The sequence below is a fragment of the Diabrotica undecimpunctata genome, chromosome 7 (assembly GCF_040954645.1).
Source record: "Diabrotica undecimpunctata isolate CICGRU chromosome 7, icDiaUnde3, whole genome shotgun sequence".
Lineage (NCBI taxonomy): Eukaryota > Metazoa > Arthropoda > Insecta > Coleoptera > Chrysomelidae > Diabrotica > Diabrotica undecimpunctata.
The window spans coordinates 102703199-102723410 of record NC_092809.1 but is presented as its reverse complement, the minus strand read 5'-3'; the positions used below and the strand labels follow the sequence as shown (position 1 = coordinate 102723410).

At 32.9% G+C, this 20212-nt stretch overlaps 2 protein-coding genes across 3 annotated transcripts in view; both read left to right on the top strand.

Moving 5' to 3' along the window:
- LOC140445668 (TAR DNA-binding protein 43-like) overlaps nucleotides 1-6227 on the top strand; it is a 47570-nt gene extending 41343 nt beyond the window's left edge. Inside the window, exons 4-6 of the mRNA XM_072537907.1 lie at nucleotides 2255-2482; nucleotides 2554-2652; nucleotides 5990-6227. Of these exons, the coding sequence (XP_072394008.1) occupies nucleotides 2255-2482; nucleotides 2554-2652; nucleotides 5990-6069 (407 nt within the window). The 3' untranslated portion in view covers nucleotides 6070-6227. The remainder of the gene's footprint in view (nucleotides 1-2254; nucleotides 2483-2553; nucleotides 2653-5989) is intronic.
- A 6109-nt stretch (nucleotides 6228-12336) lies between these two features.
- The window catches only part of LOC140445667 (uncharacterized), a 227256-nt gene continuing 219380 nt past the window's right edge, over nucleotides 12337-20212 (top strand). The window contains exon 1 of one of the 2 annotated variants that reach the window (XM_072537906.1): nucleotides 12337-12884. In XM_072537906.1, coding sequence (XP_072394007.1) covers nucleotides 12519-12884 — 366 coding nt within the window. In that variant the 5' untranslated portion in view covers nucleotides 12337-12518. Of the gene's footprint in view, nucleotides 12885-17308; nucleotides 18565-20212 lie in introns of those variants that run through there. The other variant, XM_072537905.1, reaches the window with a different exon arrangement.

The window sequence follows — 20212 nt, the reverse complement described above, 5'->3', positions numbered from 1 at the left end:
ATTCCTAAAAATGCGCCTAATTCGTCTTTTTGGATTAGTTGCCAAGTTTTATTCTTGAGAGAACAAGCACGGGAAGCTTCGCGATTTATGCAGATAATGATTTCATTAGTAATCTCAGGAATAATAAACTTCCTCCAAGCATCGACAGGAGTAAATATTTCACCTTTGCTCCGTGGTCCTGGAATAAATCGTATTATGTTGTGTAAGGTATACTTTTATATGACAATTAAAAAGCTAAAATTCAGAAAAGCAGAAGGAAAAGATGGAATAACAGCTGAAAGAAATGGGAGAATTAGTAACGGAAGTAATGCTTAGAATTTGCAATGAGATCTGGAATACCTGAAAGTAGCCAAATGACTGGGGTAAACTCACGTTTATTTCCATATATAAAAAAAGGTTGACCGACAGATTGCAGTAATTACCGTACAGTAGCATTGAAATCACACGCGAGCAAAGTACTTCTAACCATCATCAATGAAAGACTAAAATCAATTCTCTTACCACAAATTATCCAACAAAAATGCGGATTCGTCCCAGGTAGAGGAACAAGAGAACATATTCTTAATATTCGTCAAATTATCGAAAAATCTCGAGAGTGTAACATAGAAACATTTATGCTGTTTACTATTCCAAGGCCTTCGATACCGTAAAATGGGATAAAATGTGGCATATACTTATGGGTACGCCAGAACATCTAATCTATTTATTACAAAACCTATATGTAAATAATACTGCTAATGTAAGAGTTAGTAATGTGGTTTCGAAAACCTTCAAATTAAAATCTGGAGTTCGACAGGGATGCATAATACACCCTATTCTATTCAATATATATAGTGAACATAATATGCGTCAAGTTTTTGAGGAATGGCAAGGTGGAGCAACGATAGGAGGAAGAAATATCAAAAACTTACGTTATGCTGATGACACTGTTATATTGGCGTCGTCACCAGAAGAACTGAAACAAATTATGATCAGGCTAGGCATGGTGAGTATGGAATATGGTTTGAAAATAAATATGCAGAAAACCAAAGAGATGATCATCGATAGAATCAGAAACAACCAGACAGAGATAAGAATCATGGCAGGTTAAGAAGTGGTCAGGCAATTTAATTACTTAGGCTCCGTTATTACTAACAGTGGAAGATGCGAAGAAGAGATCCGTCGACGCTCACAATTGCCAGATCGGCAACAGCCAAACTCACAAAAATTTGGAAGAACACTGACATCACAAAAAACACAAAATTACGCCTTGTGCGAGCATTGATATTTCCTGTCGCCACCTATGCTTCAGAAACTTGGACAATAAAAAAGCCGACTCAAAGCGTATAATGGCATTTGAAATGTGGGTCTACCGTAGAATGTTGCGCATACCGTGGACCGCTCATCGCACAAATAACTTAATTCTAGCAGAACTTAAAAACTAGACTCATCACAACTATCAACCAAAATATACTGAGATATTTTGGACATATAACTAGAAGAAGAGAACGCATGGAGCGAATGATACTTGAACGTAACGTAGCGGGTAAAAGATCCAGAGGAAGATCTCCAGTACAATGGTCGGACTAAATAAAGGAGATGACTGGTTACTCATTCTCTGAAGCAAAATAACAGGCACAGGAGAGATATAATTGGACAGAAATAGTCAAACAAATTACCTGACGCCACTACATCCTTACGACGGAGAAAAGATTGAGGAGGAGGAGGAGGAAGGTATACTTTCCTGATTTTCTTACTGGATTTGTAAACCAATATCATTGGGTGCAAGCATCACTTCACCACTAGATGCGAAATATAATGTTTCCTCTTCATCCAAAATTTAAATTTAATCACCTGGTATCTCAGAAACTACTTACCAAATATTTATATAAGGCATGTTGGGCAGAATCATCAAATTTTGAGTTTTAGAATCTACAATTCAGAGATTGAATATTCTTAATGAATCACCCTGTATACTCTTACCTATCAGACTTCCAAGATACTATTCTGATTTATGTTGGGGAAGGTCGTTTCATTATTATAGCCTGATAAGATTTTCGGATGTTTGATGCGTTTTCTGTCTGAACGACATCCAGCAGATTTGTGCACCTACTTACATTTTTCTGGAAAGACCAGTATCTGTATTGTAAGGATGTTATGATAACATCTAATAAAACACATAAGTAATCATTGCGTAAATACTTCAACAGCTATTTGTGCATCTGTAACTGACTTGTTAAATCACTGTACAATGTTATATCTGTTTTGATTTTAGGAGTTTCTGTCCATGTCTCCACTGCTGCTCCTAAAAATGAAACAAGAAGGCCATTTGGTAACGACAGATCTGGAGGTGGTAACTTTGGAAATGTCTGGGAAGGAAATGGATTTTCAAGTAGAAATGGATTTGGTGGAGGTAACCAGGGATCAATTGGTTGGAATAACCAAGGAGGAAGTAGGGGTGGTGGTAGCAATATGAATGATATGAACAATTTGGCGCCTTTCAGTAAGTATTTTTCATAAGAATATTTTACTTTCATTATTTATGTTGCAAATTACATATTTTCCTGTTTGTAGTGAATCCAGCATTCATTGCTGCAGCTCTGAATCAAGCTGCCAACTGGGGCTTAATGGGAGGTGGTGGCGGTAGTAACCAAGACAGTGGACCACATAACCGTAAGTTTTAATTGATTGACAGTACTTATTATTATTCGAAAACATTAAAAGTTGTACATATCAATTTGTAGGATGTTATTAGTTAAATTGATAAGATAGATTAAAGTACATTTAAGATAAGAGTAAATTATTAGAAAACTAACAAATTTTTATCTGTGTGTCATCACTTAAATCATATGGATTAATTCGAATCAAGAAGTTTGACACAATAAACAAAGCCAAAGCAAAAAAGCAAACTCTATGACACAATGTGAAAGACTTATGCAATGAAGAATTGAACACTGAAGCCAATAAGATAGTTTATACAATAAAACGAAGGCTATGATAAAGGTTGAAAAGAGTCTTAAATACTAGTAATGTAAACAGCACTAGCTTCTTCTTCTTCACATGCCATACACCAAAGTGCGTAGGCGACTATCTCATTACTAGAATTCTGTTCTTGGCGGCGTGACACAGCTCGCCTGTATTGTGTATTCCTGTCCATTCTTTAATATTTCTTAACCAGGATAATTGTTTGCGGCCGGCTCCTCTCCTACCTTCGATCTTCCCTTGTAGGATTAACTGAGGTATTTCATATTTTGCTCCTCTCAATATGTGCCCAAGGTAACCAATCTTGCGTTTTTTAATTAATTTAAAGAGTTCTCTTTCCACGCCGGCTCTCTTAAGGACGTCATCGTTTCGAACTCTATCCACCCAAGGTATGCGCATCATTCTTCTTAATGACCACATTTCAAATGCTTCAAGTTTGTTGATAGCTGTTTTTTTCAAAGTCCACGTTTCCATGCCATAAAGCAAGATGGACCATATGTAGCACTTGACCATTCTGTAGCGTATTTCGAAATGTAGGTTTTGATTACATAGAAGCGGTCTGAATTTTACAAAAGCTTGTCTTGCCATTTGTATTCGGGTTTTTATCTCTTGTTGTGGATCCGATTGGTCATTGATTGTGGTGCCAAGGTATTTAAAAGTTTTCACGCGTTTTATGCGATCGTCACCTATGCATATTATCGGGTTTTCTGGAGGGTTTCTGCTAATGACCATATATTTCGTTTTCAAAATGTTGATTTTGAGGCCATATTTTTTACCTATGCTATTCACCCTATCAAGTAATAACTGCTGATCTTCCAATTTATCAGTTATAATCACTGTGTCGTCCGCATAGCGTAGGTTGCTAATTGGTATGCCGTTCACCTTAATGCCTAATTCCGTGTCTTCTAATGCTTCCGCAAATATATTTTCAACATATAAATTAAAAAGCATCGGAGAGAGTATGCAGCCTTGGCGGACACCTTTCCGGATTTCAAATTCATCCGTATATTGGTCTTGATCAATCCTCACCTTTGCCATTTGGTTCCAGTATAGATTCTGAATAATTCTGATCTCCTTCTGGTCAATGTTGGCCCTATGTAGTAGTTCCATCATGATATCATGTTTAACATTGTCAAATGCCTTCTCGTAGTCGATGAAGGTGAGGTAGACATCTTTTCGTTGATCTAAACAGTTTTGTATTAAAGTGTTCAAACATAAAATTGCCTCTCTTGTTCCTAGTCCTCCCTTAAAACCGAATTGTGTTGACCCGCTAAGTTCTTCTAGTATCTTATACATTCTTGAGTGTAATATCCTAAGAAAGAGTTTCAGCAAGTGACTCATTAAACTGATTAAGCGGTGTTCATTGCATTTTGTGGCATTAGCTGTTTTTGGGATCATCACAAAGGATGACTGCAGCCATTCTCGCGGAATGTAACCAGTATCATAAATTCTATTGAACAGTTTTACCAAGATTTCGATATTCTCCTCGTCTAGTAGTTTTATTGCTTCTATATTAATTTCATCTGGACCTGTTGCTTTATGCATCTTTGTGGTTCTAACTGCATATTCTATTTCACTTCGCATTATTGATGGCCCTGATAAGTTTTCGGAAGGAAGTTTGCGCGTTGGTTGTGTTGGTCTTTCGTCATTAAAAAGTCTTTCTGCGTATTCTTTCCACGCCATTGCTATCTCCTCTTCTGACTCTATGTATTCGTTTCTGTCGTTCCGTATTCTTGTTCTGTGGTGGCTTTTGTGTATATTCGATATTTCTTTGATCTTCTTATGTAGTCCAAAACTATCTCCTTTTTCCTGCAATTGTTCTATTTCGTTGCACCTTTCCACCATCCAACGTTCTTTTGCTTTCTTAATTTTCTGGCGAATTTCTTTGTGTATGTTTGTATTTGTCTTGATTACGTTGTTACAGCACTAGCAGGGAGAAGTTATTTAAAGAATTAATAAAATAAAAGCTAGATAATATGTGGCAGAGATCGAAGATACAAATAAAATTTATAAAGATTAAAAAAGGAGTTTTTCACATTTTTTCTCGAAACGATGTGGTTATCCTAACAAGATAACAATATATAAAAATATAGCTAAAAGGCATAACCAGAAGAGTAGAGAAATTTGGCACAGAATTGCTCTGTAACCCTGAACATAGATACGGAAAACTGTTCTTCTTCAGCCTTAAGTAATCCAACTTTGGACAAAGGCCTCCCCTAAATAAATCCAGTGTTTTCTATTTAGCGCCACTTGCTTCCAGTTGTGTCCTCCGATCTTCTTAATATCATCAGCCCATCTTATTTGTGGTCTTCCTCTGCTTCTCTTTCCTAACCATGGCCTCCACTGTTGTATTTCGTGGTTCCATCTCTTATCCTTCAGTCGGGCATTGTGTCCTGCGAAGCTCCATTTTAATTTGGCCGCATGTTCTCCTGCGTCTTTTATATCATTTTTTATATTATCTTATATATTTGTACCTCTTACAAAAACAATTTTCACCTGTTTCATGGCTTTAACTTTATTTTCTTGCTTACTTCTGAAACACAACCAAAAGTCTTTTTTTACCAATTTTTCACATGTTGGAACATCTAACCCTTCGTCTGACACTTAGATTGGATACTTGGATTCAACAATAACAATCAGAACGCAATGCTAAAAAATAATGTTAAAGGTCACTGTAAATTTGTCATTCTTCTTCTGCTTCTCTGGTATATTACTTTCAAGACAGTCAATTGATTATGGAAAACGGTTGCTTTTTTCCTGAATGATCCGGACATTGGTTATTTCTACTCATTACTTGTATTTTAAAAATAGAACAACTCAGTGACCTTAGATATAGCCTGTTTGATTTGACAGATAAAGACATTTTTATCTATACTGCATTGTCAGCTCAAAAAAATAAAAATATGACATAAGTTGTTTTTCGCCTGGCCCCTTCAAATATAATGCAGAGTAGTACACAGAAGACAAACTTAACAATTCACCCTGTTATTCTACATCTCCATTTACTAATAATCTTTTTTTATTTTAGAAAAAAATGGAGGTGGCCGCTACAATAATTCAGATAATTACTGGGGGCGCTCACAAAATCGTGATGGGTCGAGGTATTAAGAGAATGATTTATTTTAATCACAAAGACTTGAATTTAATAATTTGCATTAATTATAAAGTTGGTAATTTATAGTTGTTTATCATAGGTAATTTTTTATATCTTACACATGTATGAACATTGTATACCGTTTTATCCAACAATAAAATCACACTGTGAATTTGTCTTTGATATTATTACATTAATATATTTTTTACCAGTAATATATTGCCGAACGAATTATTAACACACAGCCCACAACTATTGCGGGGATTATTGGCGTATGTCAGCACCTTATTCTATAAAGGACATGACTTACCACCGGAGTGGACAAAAGCACTTATTAACAGCATCTACAAAAAAGAAGATAGAAAGAATTGTTCAAAGTACAGTACCTGGCCAAATTATTAGGCCAAGCATTAAAAATTTGCATTTATTAAAATTAATAATTTTTATCAACAGGAATGTTTTTTTTTCGCATAGCAACAGTTAATATAGTATGGTAAAATTATTGTACTATTTTAACGTTGGCAACACCGACATATCCACCATTTCTAGACAGCATTGCGTCCTGTCAACTAGTGTGCATTTTATAACCTCAAATACTGTCTGAACATTTGAATTCTAAGCGGTTTTGACCTGAAATTTATCCCTACAAAATATTAAATTTATCCCTACTCTGTAAAAATTGTACTTTTTTAATAAATAAAAGATTTTTGTTAACTTTGTTAGTACAGTTTAATTACCTAAGAGTTAATATTCACAAAAAAGAACAAAACAGTAATTTTTTCAAATATATTCATAATCAGGAGAGCAATAATTTCATATAGTAAATTTTTCCTTGCTTGGCCTAATAATTTGGCCAGGTACACTGTACAGGGGGCAGTGTCATAAATTCACTCTCAAAACTCTATGGAAAAATAAATAATAAAATTGAAAAAGAGATGACAGATGTAGAAGAACAAAATGACTTTCGTTTAGGCAGATTAGCTCACAACCTATGCACAAAAATATTGAAGAGGTACAGAACACCAGAAAACAATGCATTACAGACATCTAAGGCCAGATTTTGACTACAATTGAAGATGAATTAAGAAGATGGAAAGAATACACGTCAGAATTATTGGACGATACAACAAGAAGACCGACTGAAATATACAATCCCTATGGCTCAGAAATAAGTGCAGAAGTAACTATGGCCATTAAGATAGGAAATCACCAGGATCTGATGAAAGTGCATGGTTAAATTTTAAAGCTATTAGAGGCGCACCAAATCACAGCTCGCACGAAACTATACAACAACATACATGAGACTGGAGTACCAAAAGACTGGCTACTATCAATATTCATTCCACTTTCCAAAAAAGGCAACGCTAGGAAATGTGAAGAACATAGATTAATTTGTTTGAAGAGTCATGTAATTAAAATAATTCTTACCATTATTCACTCACGCAATTAGAAGAACACCTACCTGAAGTTTAATTTGGATTTAGAGCAGAACTTTTAACGAGAGAAGCACCTTTCAGTTTGCAAGTTCTCATACACAGAAAGTTCCACATGGGAAACTTAGCAATATCCTAAAAACATCAGGACTCGATGGTAAGGTATTACCTGTTATTTTTTTTTTTAATAATTTTTCTCGTAGCGGTGCTTCGTTTCGTAAAACATAAGTTGTTTAAAATTTTGCTGATTTTAAGTTACCGTATAATAAGCAGCACGGTTTTCGGATTGAAAGATTTCAAGTGAGTGTCGTAAACTGTTATTTTTCATTATAAGAGGTTTTTGCCGTGCCAATATCATAAGTCTAATTTTTTTTATTTCTTTTTTAAATATTTTATTTGGCCCAATGGAGAAAAAAAAACATCGAAGACGATCAATTTCGTTGGACACAAAAATTGCAATTTTAGATCGCTTAGGAAAGGGAGAAGAATCTACAGCAATTGGAAAACATTTTAATTTAGGCGAATCAACAAAGTTGCTATAAGAAAATCTATAATTTCTGGTAAAAAATTAAGCGCCAAATTTTCATCTTACTCAAGGGATATATAATTAGAAAGAATAGAAAGAAAGATCGCAATTTGGATTGAGGAACTAATTTAAAGAATAATTCCTGTAACTGGTTATTTAATCCAGGAAAAAGCTCTTCAGTTTAATGAGTTAATGAAACAGTCAGAGCCACTAACTTCCACTTCCCAAGCTAGTAAAAAAATTTCAGCTAGCAAAGGGTAGCAGTACATCAGGAGATAGAATGTTGAAACCGCTCTTAATAAATAAATCTCGTAGACCACGTGCTTTAACAGGTTGACAGCCAGCCTCTTTCCTTGCATTGCCAAAGAGTCATTTGAGTACCACATATGGTACTCAGTCCAGAAGATAAGTTCAAGTATTGAGCGCCATATATGGTACTCAGTATAACTTACAAAACTACATTCCGTGTACCTAAGCAGTTACTCGGCTTGTACATTTTATATGGAGAAATTACAGTTTTGGACTCAGAAAACCGTTCCATGATTTTAGCCCCTAGCTAGATGGTATTATATTTTTTTTATAAAGGTCGTTTATCAAAGTGTAATAAAAACGCATTTTTAGCTTAAATATTTATTAACAAGTAGCGTAACTCTAAAAAACGGTACAAAAAAATATTCGACAACTTAACATAAATGCTAATAATGAAAAATTACTGTCGTTTGGCAGCATGCACCTTAAAAAAGCAGTCAGAACACAAATATTTCGCGCAAGAAAAACATTTTGTTCACACACGTGGAGTCTCCTTTTGTGCTGTTTGTCTTCCATGCTTGGTAACAATATAGCATTGGCTGTAGCGGAGTCTTTACACATTTTACTAAATTATGTAAATTATTAGCAGGCATTAAACAATCGCGTTTACTAAGCATATCTTTGATAATTTCCTCTCTAAATTATGTTATTTTTATTGATTTATTTGCCACTTAAGAATAAAGTGACAAGGCATTTACAACGGCAACATTTAGTAAAATATCAAAGGCAACTTTTCGGTACTATTTCAATGACCTTGAAAATTAATTATACGAATTCATTTGATCCCATACATCTACGAAGGATTTTCCTGCATTATATTCTACTACAACCTGCGGTTTACGTTTGTCTTCTCTTCTTTGTATCACATTTACCATAGAAGGCATATGCTTCGAACTTATAGCAAGCACATTTCGTCGATCCTTCCACTTTAAAACCATTTCACTATTTTGCCTTGCAACAATATCACATTTTTTTAGTTTTATTTTAGTAACAGCAATTGTATTGAGTTTCCTATTGGCTCGAAGTATCCTTACTAAAAGGGTTTACCTATCCAGTAATTTTTCTGTCAAAGTGACACTATTATACCAGTTGTCCGCATATAGTGTTCTGTCAAAATCTAAATATGGCTCCATTAATTTCATAGCCACTTTCGAGGATACAGATATATCAGGCTGAGCTTTCTTTCTAGCATAAACTTTATATTGCAAAGTTTAAAAAGGGTCGGTGTACAACTTAAAAATTTTAACCCCATACCGATGCCTTTTGTTTTGCAGATACTGCAAAATATGAAACATGCTGAAAATAAATACATATTTTAGTAATTAAAACCTAATATAAAATGTTGTAATAGTACCTCAAAATCAACTCAAATCGGTTTCTGGCCATGTAGTCTGTCAGTTTGCTATTATATAACTGTGTTTTTCCAATAATGAGCCAGAGAGGGCATATCTACTAAACCCATCCACATAAGTATGCCTAAAAAGTATGCATTTCTTGTTGATTTGTCAGTAGGTACCCAGCTTTTAATTCTTGCACTTCCCTTTATATAAGGTCCCCCAAGAAATTGTTGAGCATAATTGTTTGTTTGATTTACTAACAGGGATACCACTTCTTCATAAAAAAACCAGGTTCTGGTTCTTGCTCATTATTTAACTCTTCATTTCTCAAAACTTCATTTTCACTAATTTTATCAATGTTCGAATCTTCACTGTCTAGTGCATACTCTGGGTCCGCTGGGTCACTGTCATGAAACTCCGAAATAGACCGTGATCTGCTTCGTATTTCTACAGTCTCAAACAAATGCAGTAATCTCTTTTCTTCCTTGGAATCCATTATTATAATTTACAATCGCGATTATATCGGCAAGCAACAACAGACAACTAAACTAAAAACTACCTGTTAGAGCTTGGAAAAAGCTTTTTCTATATTTGCCACTATTAATAGGATAGACATCTATCGTTGGCAACCCCTAATATTCTCAATTTTAGTTTACAGAAATCTGCAGGTCGATAAATATTCTTCTTCATGTGCCTTGTCCGTTCCGAACGTTGGCAATCAACATGGCTATTCTGATTTTGTTTACGGCAGATCTGAATAGTTCAGCAGATGACAATCCGAACCATTGCCGCAAGTTTTGGAGCCACGAGTGTCTTCTCCTCCCTGGACCCCTTCTTCTGTCTATTTTCCCTTGAACGATCAGCTGTAGTACTCTATATTTATTATGTCTCATAACGTGACCCAAGTATTCCAACTTTCTTTTCTTTATACTTATTCCTACCTATAAATATAAGATAAATATTAGAATATAGTATTTCATTGTGAGTGTCAGAGGTGGCGCTCGTGACCCCTGATTAAAACATCACTCGTGTGGCCATGAGCACCAACATAGGTACTTTAAAATGGTATGAAATACTTAAAAAGATGTTAATTAACCCCCAAAAGATTCTTACAAAAGCCTAAATTAAAATAATAAATAAAAATCGTCGTGTCATCATGGGCCAACATGCTCTAGAAGAGCTGTAGCATAAATGGCAAGTTAACTGAGTACCACATGTGGTACTCATCGCAGTTAACCTGTTAAAAGCCAAAGATTTACTTCATACGTAAAACAAGAAAAAGCAGTTAATGTTGGAAAATTGATAGAAAAACATGATTTAAACTGAAAGAGTATTGAAGAATTAAGCTATTTTAAACACGTTTTAGAACGAGACAACTTCCACCTGTCCAGGAAAACATGCACCTGCAGACGAAGTTTATAAATAATTAGTTTACTTTCAACAACAATACTAGTAAATTAAACAGTTTCCCCTGTTTTCCTATTTATCGACACGATATGAATAAATATAAATAGTGACAAAAACGAATAGAAATTTGGACCAGTTTTGTCCTAAAATAATACCAAAATATACTTTACAAGTAAAATATGAAAAAGCAGTTACGGTTAGAAAATTGATAGAAGAACATTATGATTTAAACTGAAAGAGTATTGAAAAATTAAGCTATTTTAGAACGAGACAACGTTGAAAAATATCCACCTGCACACGAAGTTTATAAATAATTAGTTTACTTTCAACAACAGTACTAGTAAAATAAATAGGTTCCTCTGTTTTCCTGTTTATCGACACGATATTAATAAATATAGTCCAGTATATATAACATAGACCAGTTTTTTAAAGTTTTTATATGAATTTCTTTCAGATAATCGAAGTAATTTATCATACAGCCTATTCCTTTTAATTTCTGGAAACTTTTTTGTTTTTGACTTCGTTTTGTGTAATTTTAGAAGATTACGGGACGTATCCCTACTTTTTCAAAGCAAGTCGTGTCTTTTTTATGCAATTTTTTTGTATGCACTTTTCTGTGGAACGTATCCACCGCATAAAACGAGAAATTACTGTTTTCTGAAAAAAGAGTTGGTCTGAAAAAACTTGTTCTGAATCTGTATCTATCGAAAAGTGGCATTTATTGGAATTTACCGGAATAATTATTTTTGGGTAATTTATGGTATTGTTTAATAACAATAAAATTTATGTTACTGTAATGGTTGAGGCTTCTACTTGAAAATTTTCCTTATTATCTGTGATTCTTTCATTCATATTTTGATTATTTCGATATATTTTATTATTATGTTCATTATGTCTAACTGTCTCTTACAGTATTATGTTCTCTATTACTATTATTTCTTACTGTGGTACAGTATAAAGAAAAATTAAAACTGGAGCAACACTGCAATGGGGAACTATAAGCTGCTTACACTTGGCGCATCTCGCTGATAAAAATTTAATCCTATGGAGTTTTTGATATCTTTTAATAGATATCTAAAAAAACTGATCCCAAAACACAAATATATTTTAAATTGACTAATTTAATAGCCTATAGCTCAGACAAACGATCTTAGACTCACTAAAATATTATTTTTGACTTATGAACTGTTTTTGTTCACTTTATGACTCACCCTGTATAAGGGAGACGCTTTGTATTTTGACATTGACATATTATCACATGACAGTGACGTACTTGACAGTTTGTTGTCAAGATCACAGCGGTTTGGTTTAAAATAAATAATATTGAACACAAAACGATAAACACAAGATAAAAAGTGATAACAATTTATTGAAAATTACATGCGAAGTTTTATCTATCTACGACGAATAAAGTATTTTTATTAACTATTTTATGATTATGCTACTTAAAAATGTCTACTCCGCGGCGTACATCCAGCTTATACTTCAGGAACAAAGTAAAACATGAAGATAATTCTTCCATAAGTTTATTAGTGCCCGGGACTGCAGCAAATCGACCTGTTTCAGCCAATTCCAAGCCTAAAAATGGTTCAGACAGTTTTGCTCCTTTGTCTAGAAGAACGTCTATGTCTGTTAATTTAATAAATGAATTGACAAACAATAGTCACTATAGAAAACAAAAAGCTAAATTGGAAAACAGAAAGTCTAGATCGGTAGAATTTTTGGAAATAACATCTCCAAATAAATTTCATAATCAAAAAAGTGCTGATATCTCAACTGCAACCAAGCGAAAATCACTGTCACTTGATTTTAAGAAGGTGAGTTTTTAAATTTATTCTTTAATTACTTTTGTAATATTAAATTTGGAATATGATTGGTTCATAACAAACTAAATTGTATATTCAGAAATAACTAACATTTACCATTCACTATAATTTTTTATTTTAAAGCTAATTTATGCTAAATATCATTCTCTTTGGCTTTATCCCTATACGGGGTTTGTTTACTCAATTTATTTCTCCATAAGCTTCTGTGGCCCTACCAATATTAATCCCTATAATGGACATGTCCTGTCTAAGCCACTTCCACTAGGTCTTCCCTTTTACTCCTTTCAAAAAAAAATCATTGATTAAAAATACATGTTTTTTGTTTTTTTAATATATAACATTCACATATACTAAAACGAGGATAAATCAATGATTAAGTCTTGTAAAACTCTGCGTATTTATCCTGTCTAAAATGTTGGTGACTAGGTCCACTGTGGCTGAAGTTATGTTGCTAATCTCTATACAACCATATGGAGTTCAAATCCAAAATTTGATCTTATTTAAATATTTCACAAGTTAACACTTTCTTATTTTGACCCCTTCCTTTTACCCTATCAAGTTAACACAAGCTTCTATAATTTTGGATGAAGAGGACAAATAGTGAGTTTGGTCTATAATTAGATTTTTCTTAATACTTAATATTTCGAATAAGTGTCTTTTCTCTTATATACTGACATAAATTTTGAAATGTTTAAAGCATTAGGAACACAGAAAATAGTTAAATGTTAAATTTACTAGGGTACTAATTCTTATAGGTGTCAACAGCAATGTATTTCATATCTGAGTCCTTTTTCTACTTTACAATGTAGCTGCAAATACCAATGACTACTTAGTTACACTGTCATGAACAAATATGGGGTATGCTTTTATGATTTTGATTAGTAGTCTCAATCTTTCTTTAGAACAATACTTACATCTCATAGATCCTTTTTTGGAAAAAACAAAATTTGTTTGTTGGGCCAAAATGATTAAAAATTTAATAAAAATTCTAGCAGTATTAAAACAGCAATAAAACCAAAGTCATTACAAATTATGCAACAAATTAAGCAAAATCTTATATTAACAGTAGCAAAGGACATACTTACAGCAAGTAATAGAATATACTGGACATCTTTTGGGATGAGTATTTTATTCTATAAATTTTTTAACTTTTTGTGCATATTTAGTAAGTATAGTATAAAATATTACCTACTGGAGTTTCACAAAACTATAGGGCAGTTAAAAATATATACGAAGATAAGAGATGGCTACATGACCTCAAACAACACACAGATGCATTCAATTGACTCCAAACAATAAGAAGTAGAAAAATGAGTGATGTGTATTTCCCATTGATTTCATAGATAAATAGATGGACCAAAATCTGAACCAAATTATGGAAACTCTTACACAAGCTTGTGTTTTACCATTTTGATTGAAAACATAATACAGAGTGGTAGTGATTTTTTTCAGAATCATAATTTTATTATATTTTGTGCTATTAATAGATGTTTGGTTCTGAAACTATTTTCTTGTGGCATTTCTATGTAATCTACAATACATAACAGGAATTAACCACAATTAACCACAAAATATAATAGATAACAAGAGATGTTAGCACAAAAGTTGTAACACTAGCCTACCATTACTATAGTCGGTTCGCTATTCCTAGTCCAAACTGTCTAGTGAAATTAGTAACTATTTTTTTGCGAAATTAGTTACTTTTTGACAGACTAGAAGTGGCTGGAAATTACTATACAACCAAACACACATACTCATAGCCAATATTAATAGTAAACAAACTAAATAGTAAATAAAATAGAACTTTGTGAATTACCGACAATCAATGTTTATTTATTTGCAGCATATTATAAATAGTTATGTTAAATTATAACAACTGAAATATATTTTTCAAATATATACTACCTAAAATTTTATGGGTTTAGTAAACACTTCCACTATTTATAATAATTCTTCTTTTTTCAATGAAAGAAGTCTGTAATAAAAGTTTATTTAAGCTGTTAATACTGTGAGCTAGGAATAGGCTTTTTTGTAGGTTTCCAGCTACGAATTTGTCAAAATATGCCCGAGTTGAGCGAATGGACCTTCTCAGATATACAATTGCTGATATTTTTTTATAAATTTTGACTATCATTACTGAAATTTACTGAAAGTAAATTTAATTATTATATAAACTAAATAAGATGTTTAAAAATAACAAGTTATATTAAAAAAAGTGGAACAGTAGGTGATATCTACTGTAGACTAGCACGGAGCTTCATACTATGTTTTCTTTATTTTTAAAATTTAAATAATATATTTAATATCAAATAATTTTATTATTTATATATTTTTTTATACAATTTTAAACAAATTTAATAAATTATTATGTTTGCTGCTAACGCCACTTTTATAATAATTTATATTCCGGTTTTTTAAGCGTAAACATTCAACCAATAGGGATCTATGGAGTGAGTAACACCGAGCCTCAACCCTATCTCTTATACTGCTCATCCATAGATATATCCGATACACCAGCATATTCTAGTCTAAGTAGCAGACTATTTAGACTTTATACTGTTGCGTTAGCCTTTTTGTTTTCTGGTCAGGTTTTGAGCCATAGATCCTCTAGATCATTCACAGTGAAGTCTGTCCAGCTTGAGCGTTGGCGCACTATTTTTAAAGAAACTTAACTTAATAAGTTTTCGGTCTCGCTGATTTGTAGTTTTTTCTCGCGCACAATACGTTCAACTGTTGCCACTGAAACTCTTGCTAAAAAAGAACAGCGACTAACAGATTTCATTCAAGTGAGTGTTTTTTTAGTTCGTCTTACAAATCGTCTTACTAAAACTATCCAGACGAAGCAATTGAAGACTTACTTAACAGCCGATACTATAACAACGTCTAGTTAAAAACTGATTGCAAAAACTGTTGGCATATTTTAAGTATTAATTCGATGGGAATAAGATTTTCACGGATGCCGCCGCAGTACATATTTCCTTGTCGGTACCAGTTTTTAGATAACATGGATCATTTTCAATGATGTGTGTGGATTTAAAAATTAATTCAAAAAAAGCTTTAACCATACGAAGTCACGTACCTACATTCCCATAATAGTAAGGCAAGACTTGGGTGATTACGAAATTCACAGCATGAGAAAGGTACGAAGACAAATCACGATGGAATTAATTTCTAGTAAAATAATTCAATCAATCATCGGTACTCCGAATATATGGAGAATATACAGATCAGGTCAAAATCTTAAGGGGAGTGAGACGGGTGCATAATTTCACCCACCCACCATTTTTGAAGAGGCGCTAAAGGCATCTCAATAAATGTAGTCAGCCTCAATAACCTGCGGTATGCAGATGGTACAATAGTGTTTTCCAATACCATAGAAGGACTGCAAAACTTAATGAACAAAATAACGGAAACAAGTAGAACATATTGACTGGATATAAACACCAGCAAAACCAAGCTAATGATCATCAGCAAGGAAAACATAATTGGAGCAAATCTGTATGTGAACCAAATGAGAATTTTAAGTGTTTCACGTGTCGGAAAGGCAAAAAGTGCATTCTTGACTATGAGCTCTGTGTTCAAGAGCCATGACCTCACCCTAGAAACAAAAATAAGGCTCCTTAAATGTTACGTGTACTCAGTGCTTCTGTACGGAGTAGAAACGTGGACGTTGAAGGCGGAAACTCTATCAAAACTTCAGGCTTTTGAGGTATGGTTATACAGAAGGATTCTGAAGATACCGTGGACAGACAAAGTCACCAATGAACACAACCGCGGATTTGGTTAATATCGTGAAGGGCCGTAAGCTGCAGTACTTGGGACATATAATGAGAAATCAAGGCAGAAATGAGCTAGTCCAATGCATTTTGCAAGGTAAAATTGAAGGAAAAAGGGCCCCAGAACGAAGAAGAATATCCTGGCTTGCTAACCTGAGAGCATGGTGTAGAAAGACCTCAACACAGCTATTCCGTATAGCAACCAACAAAGTCATCATAGCCAGAATGATCGCTAACGTTCGGTACGGACAGGCACCCTAAGAAAAAGAAAATAATTCAATCCTAAAAACATAATGAAATAACGATGCAGCTGGACTTGTGGAATTTCCCAACAGTTGTCAGTTTTAAAATCAGTTCTTAACAATGAATCACTCTCTCCATTTTCTTGTCATTGAGTATACGAATTTATAGAAGGGCCCCCGTATTTAATTTTTTTAAAATTGTTTACTATATTTTAGTTAGGATATTTCCTAGCTGTTATCATGTACCAACAGTAATGATATATAAATTATGATTCACAAAAATAATTCGAAGTAAAGTACATCCAGAATATATCACAATGTTTATCACTATATCAGAGATAACAGAGATACGAAATAAAACGATGTGTTTGTTGCAATCATATAATAAGTACTTATGTCTAGTTGTGTGTTGTTCGGCAAATCTTTTCGGAATATTTTTTTCGCCTAGGAAATTATTTGTGAAAAAATCTGTGCTTTAACTCAATAGTTATGGCTGCCAAGAGACGAGAGTCAAATCTAAGTTCAAATAAAAGATCTAATAGAAAGAACCTCTTTAATACACGATCGGTTTGGTACGCAGACGAGAATGATGATGAATTTATCGATAAGTTTTCTATATTTCCTAAATTCGGATTGAAGAAGGCTTCCAGTTTAGATAGTTTGTTGGTGGAGACGGAACATAAACAGAAAGTTAAGATAACTAAAAATATGATTTCTAGTCCTCTCAAAATGCGGAAAATCAAGGGCGAGTGGGCTGATTTCAAAATTAAGCATCTTAGTTCATTTCCGATTCTAGAAGACTCAGAAAACTCCAGTTCATCTTGTTATACAAGTTCATCTGCAGATAGTGACAGTGATAGTGATGTTGTTAATAAAAATGTTAACCTACATGAAGGTAATATTACCGTAGACGAAGTTAGCATAGATATAAGTAAACAAGAGGGCTGCAATTTTCAAGGTGACGTTATTGTAGACAAAACAGATACGGATAACAATAATCAAGACATTAAATTACCTTTGCCAAATTTTGTGCTTACGGTGGACGAAGATATTAATATTAGAAAAAAAAGTGATGGAGAAAGTACTATAGACAGAAATCGGAGAAAAAATATCCAAGCTTTTGATAATATTTTAATTGACGATAAAAATTTTCATTTTCTACCTAGTAAAAATATAGAAAATAACGTTACCGAACAAGACGAAAAGGGGGAAACTATATCTAATACAGATATCGTTGAAACATGTAACGATAATAAAGAAGAAAACGTATTTGATAAGAAAATATTAATAAACCAACTTAATGAAAAACTGGCATCTTTAAATGAAACTATCAAGGAGTTGGAAGATCCAATACGGAACGAAGAAGATCAAAGAGATCAAGAAAATATTAATATACATGTGGATAAAGTGAAGTATTACGTAGGTAATTCACCTGATGATATTGAAGTTAAAGATCCTAGACTGTATTTTGGTTCTTTAAACAGAAATTTAAAAGTTAGTTGGGGAATGAATTCTAAAGATTTAGCGAAAGGAAATCGGTTTGATAAAAATGTTAATCGAGAACAACTTGAGTTTAAGGACCCAAAAACTAAGAAAAAGAATCGTAAAAAGTCGAATTTGCTAAGCATGAAAGGTCTTTCTAAATCTTCAGATGTAAGTTTTCGTATTAATTAATATATTATTTATTTATTAATTTATTTATGTGCATTACATTACATTTCTCTAGGAATGAAAACTGTTCTAATAGAACTCATACTATGTCATTTACCAAGGTAGATTGTTCCAACTTTTTGCATTACACTTCTTTAAAACTTTATTCAAACACAAACTTGTTGGCAAAACTTGGAAAATATGTGGAATTCTACAGGGTGATTAATAACTACGTGGTACCTATTATTTGTATTCTTCTCATAATTCTTGTTCATATAGTACTCGGGTTTGCATTACTATACAGAGTATTTAACAAGTTATGACCATTTTTATTTCGAAATTCCTATGAAATCAACACCATGTATATAAAGAAGTAATGCATAAACCATTATTTATTTTATATAATAAAGTAAAAAATATATTGTAGTTTTTAAATTAAGTTTAATTGAAATCATTGACAAAAGTTTGTATACAGGGTGAATTATTAAAAAAAAATTACATTTTTCTCTTATTTTTTAGAAATATTGTATTTATGATACTCTTTCATTTTTATATAGCATTCCCTATACCTAAACTCATTACTTTGCGATATAGTTTTAGTTTTCTTCAAATTTTGGAAATATATTCAATTTTTGTAAGTAGAAATAAGTATATTGAGTATTGGGTTATAATATAACAAAATTATTTTTATTCAATAAGTAACTAACAAAAAATATAAACCATAACAATATCCAATAAATGTATCAATAAATGTGATATTAGGGAAATATCATATTTCCTTAATGAAATACAAGATTCCTAAAATTCCTACAAGATAATATGTTTTGTATAATAATATAAAAAGATTATTTTTATTTAATAAAAACACAAAACAAAAAGCAAAACAATATACAATTGATGTAACAATTTTTAGATTGTTATATCAACAGTATTCTAAGCCAGGAATTTTTAATAAAACATTCCTAACTGCCGATTGTGACGCGCAGTTATTAATAAGTAAAAGGCCATTTGTGTCAGTTACAAAGGTAAAATAGTAGGCTTCGAAAATGACAGTTTTCATATTATTACCTTTTTAATCGGTCTGTGTGGCTTGTCTTTATGGTTAAAAATGAATTTTTTTGTAGAAGAGTTAACAGATATGATCTGGGTATTAGGAGAAAGTTCGAGAATTTGCTTACTTGCATCCAGAATATATATTACGAGCGATATCCCGGATAAAGGAAGCCAAAGGCAAGAGCTTTTGAAAAATTAATGGATCGTTTTGTTCGCACTGGGCCAGTGTATATGAAACAAATGAGAGAACCAAAACTGTTCCAAGTAAAAGAAAAGGAATATGATGTACTGATAGCTACTACTGGAGATCCCCACATCAGCACTCGTGAAATTTCACGTCAACATGACATTAGTCAAACTTCGGCGGTAAAAATCCTTCGTAAACATAAATTGCATCCTTCATCCGTCAAGAATTGAACGGTCGATTATTATCAACGCAAATTAGCTTTTTGTCAATGGTTTCAGCATCAAGTGCAAAGAGACAGATTTTTTTTCAATTATGTGCTTTTTGGAGATGAGGCTACATTTCACAAAAATGGAACGATGAATCGGCATAATTCTCATTACTATGCGTCAAACAATCCCTATTTTATTAACA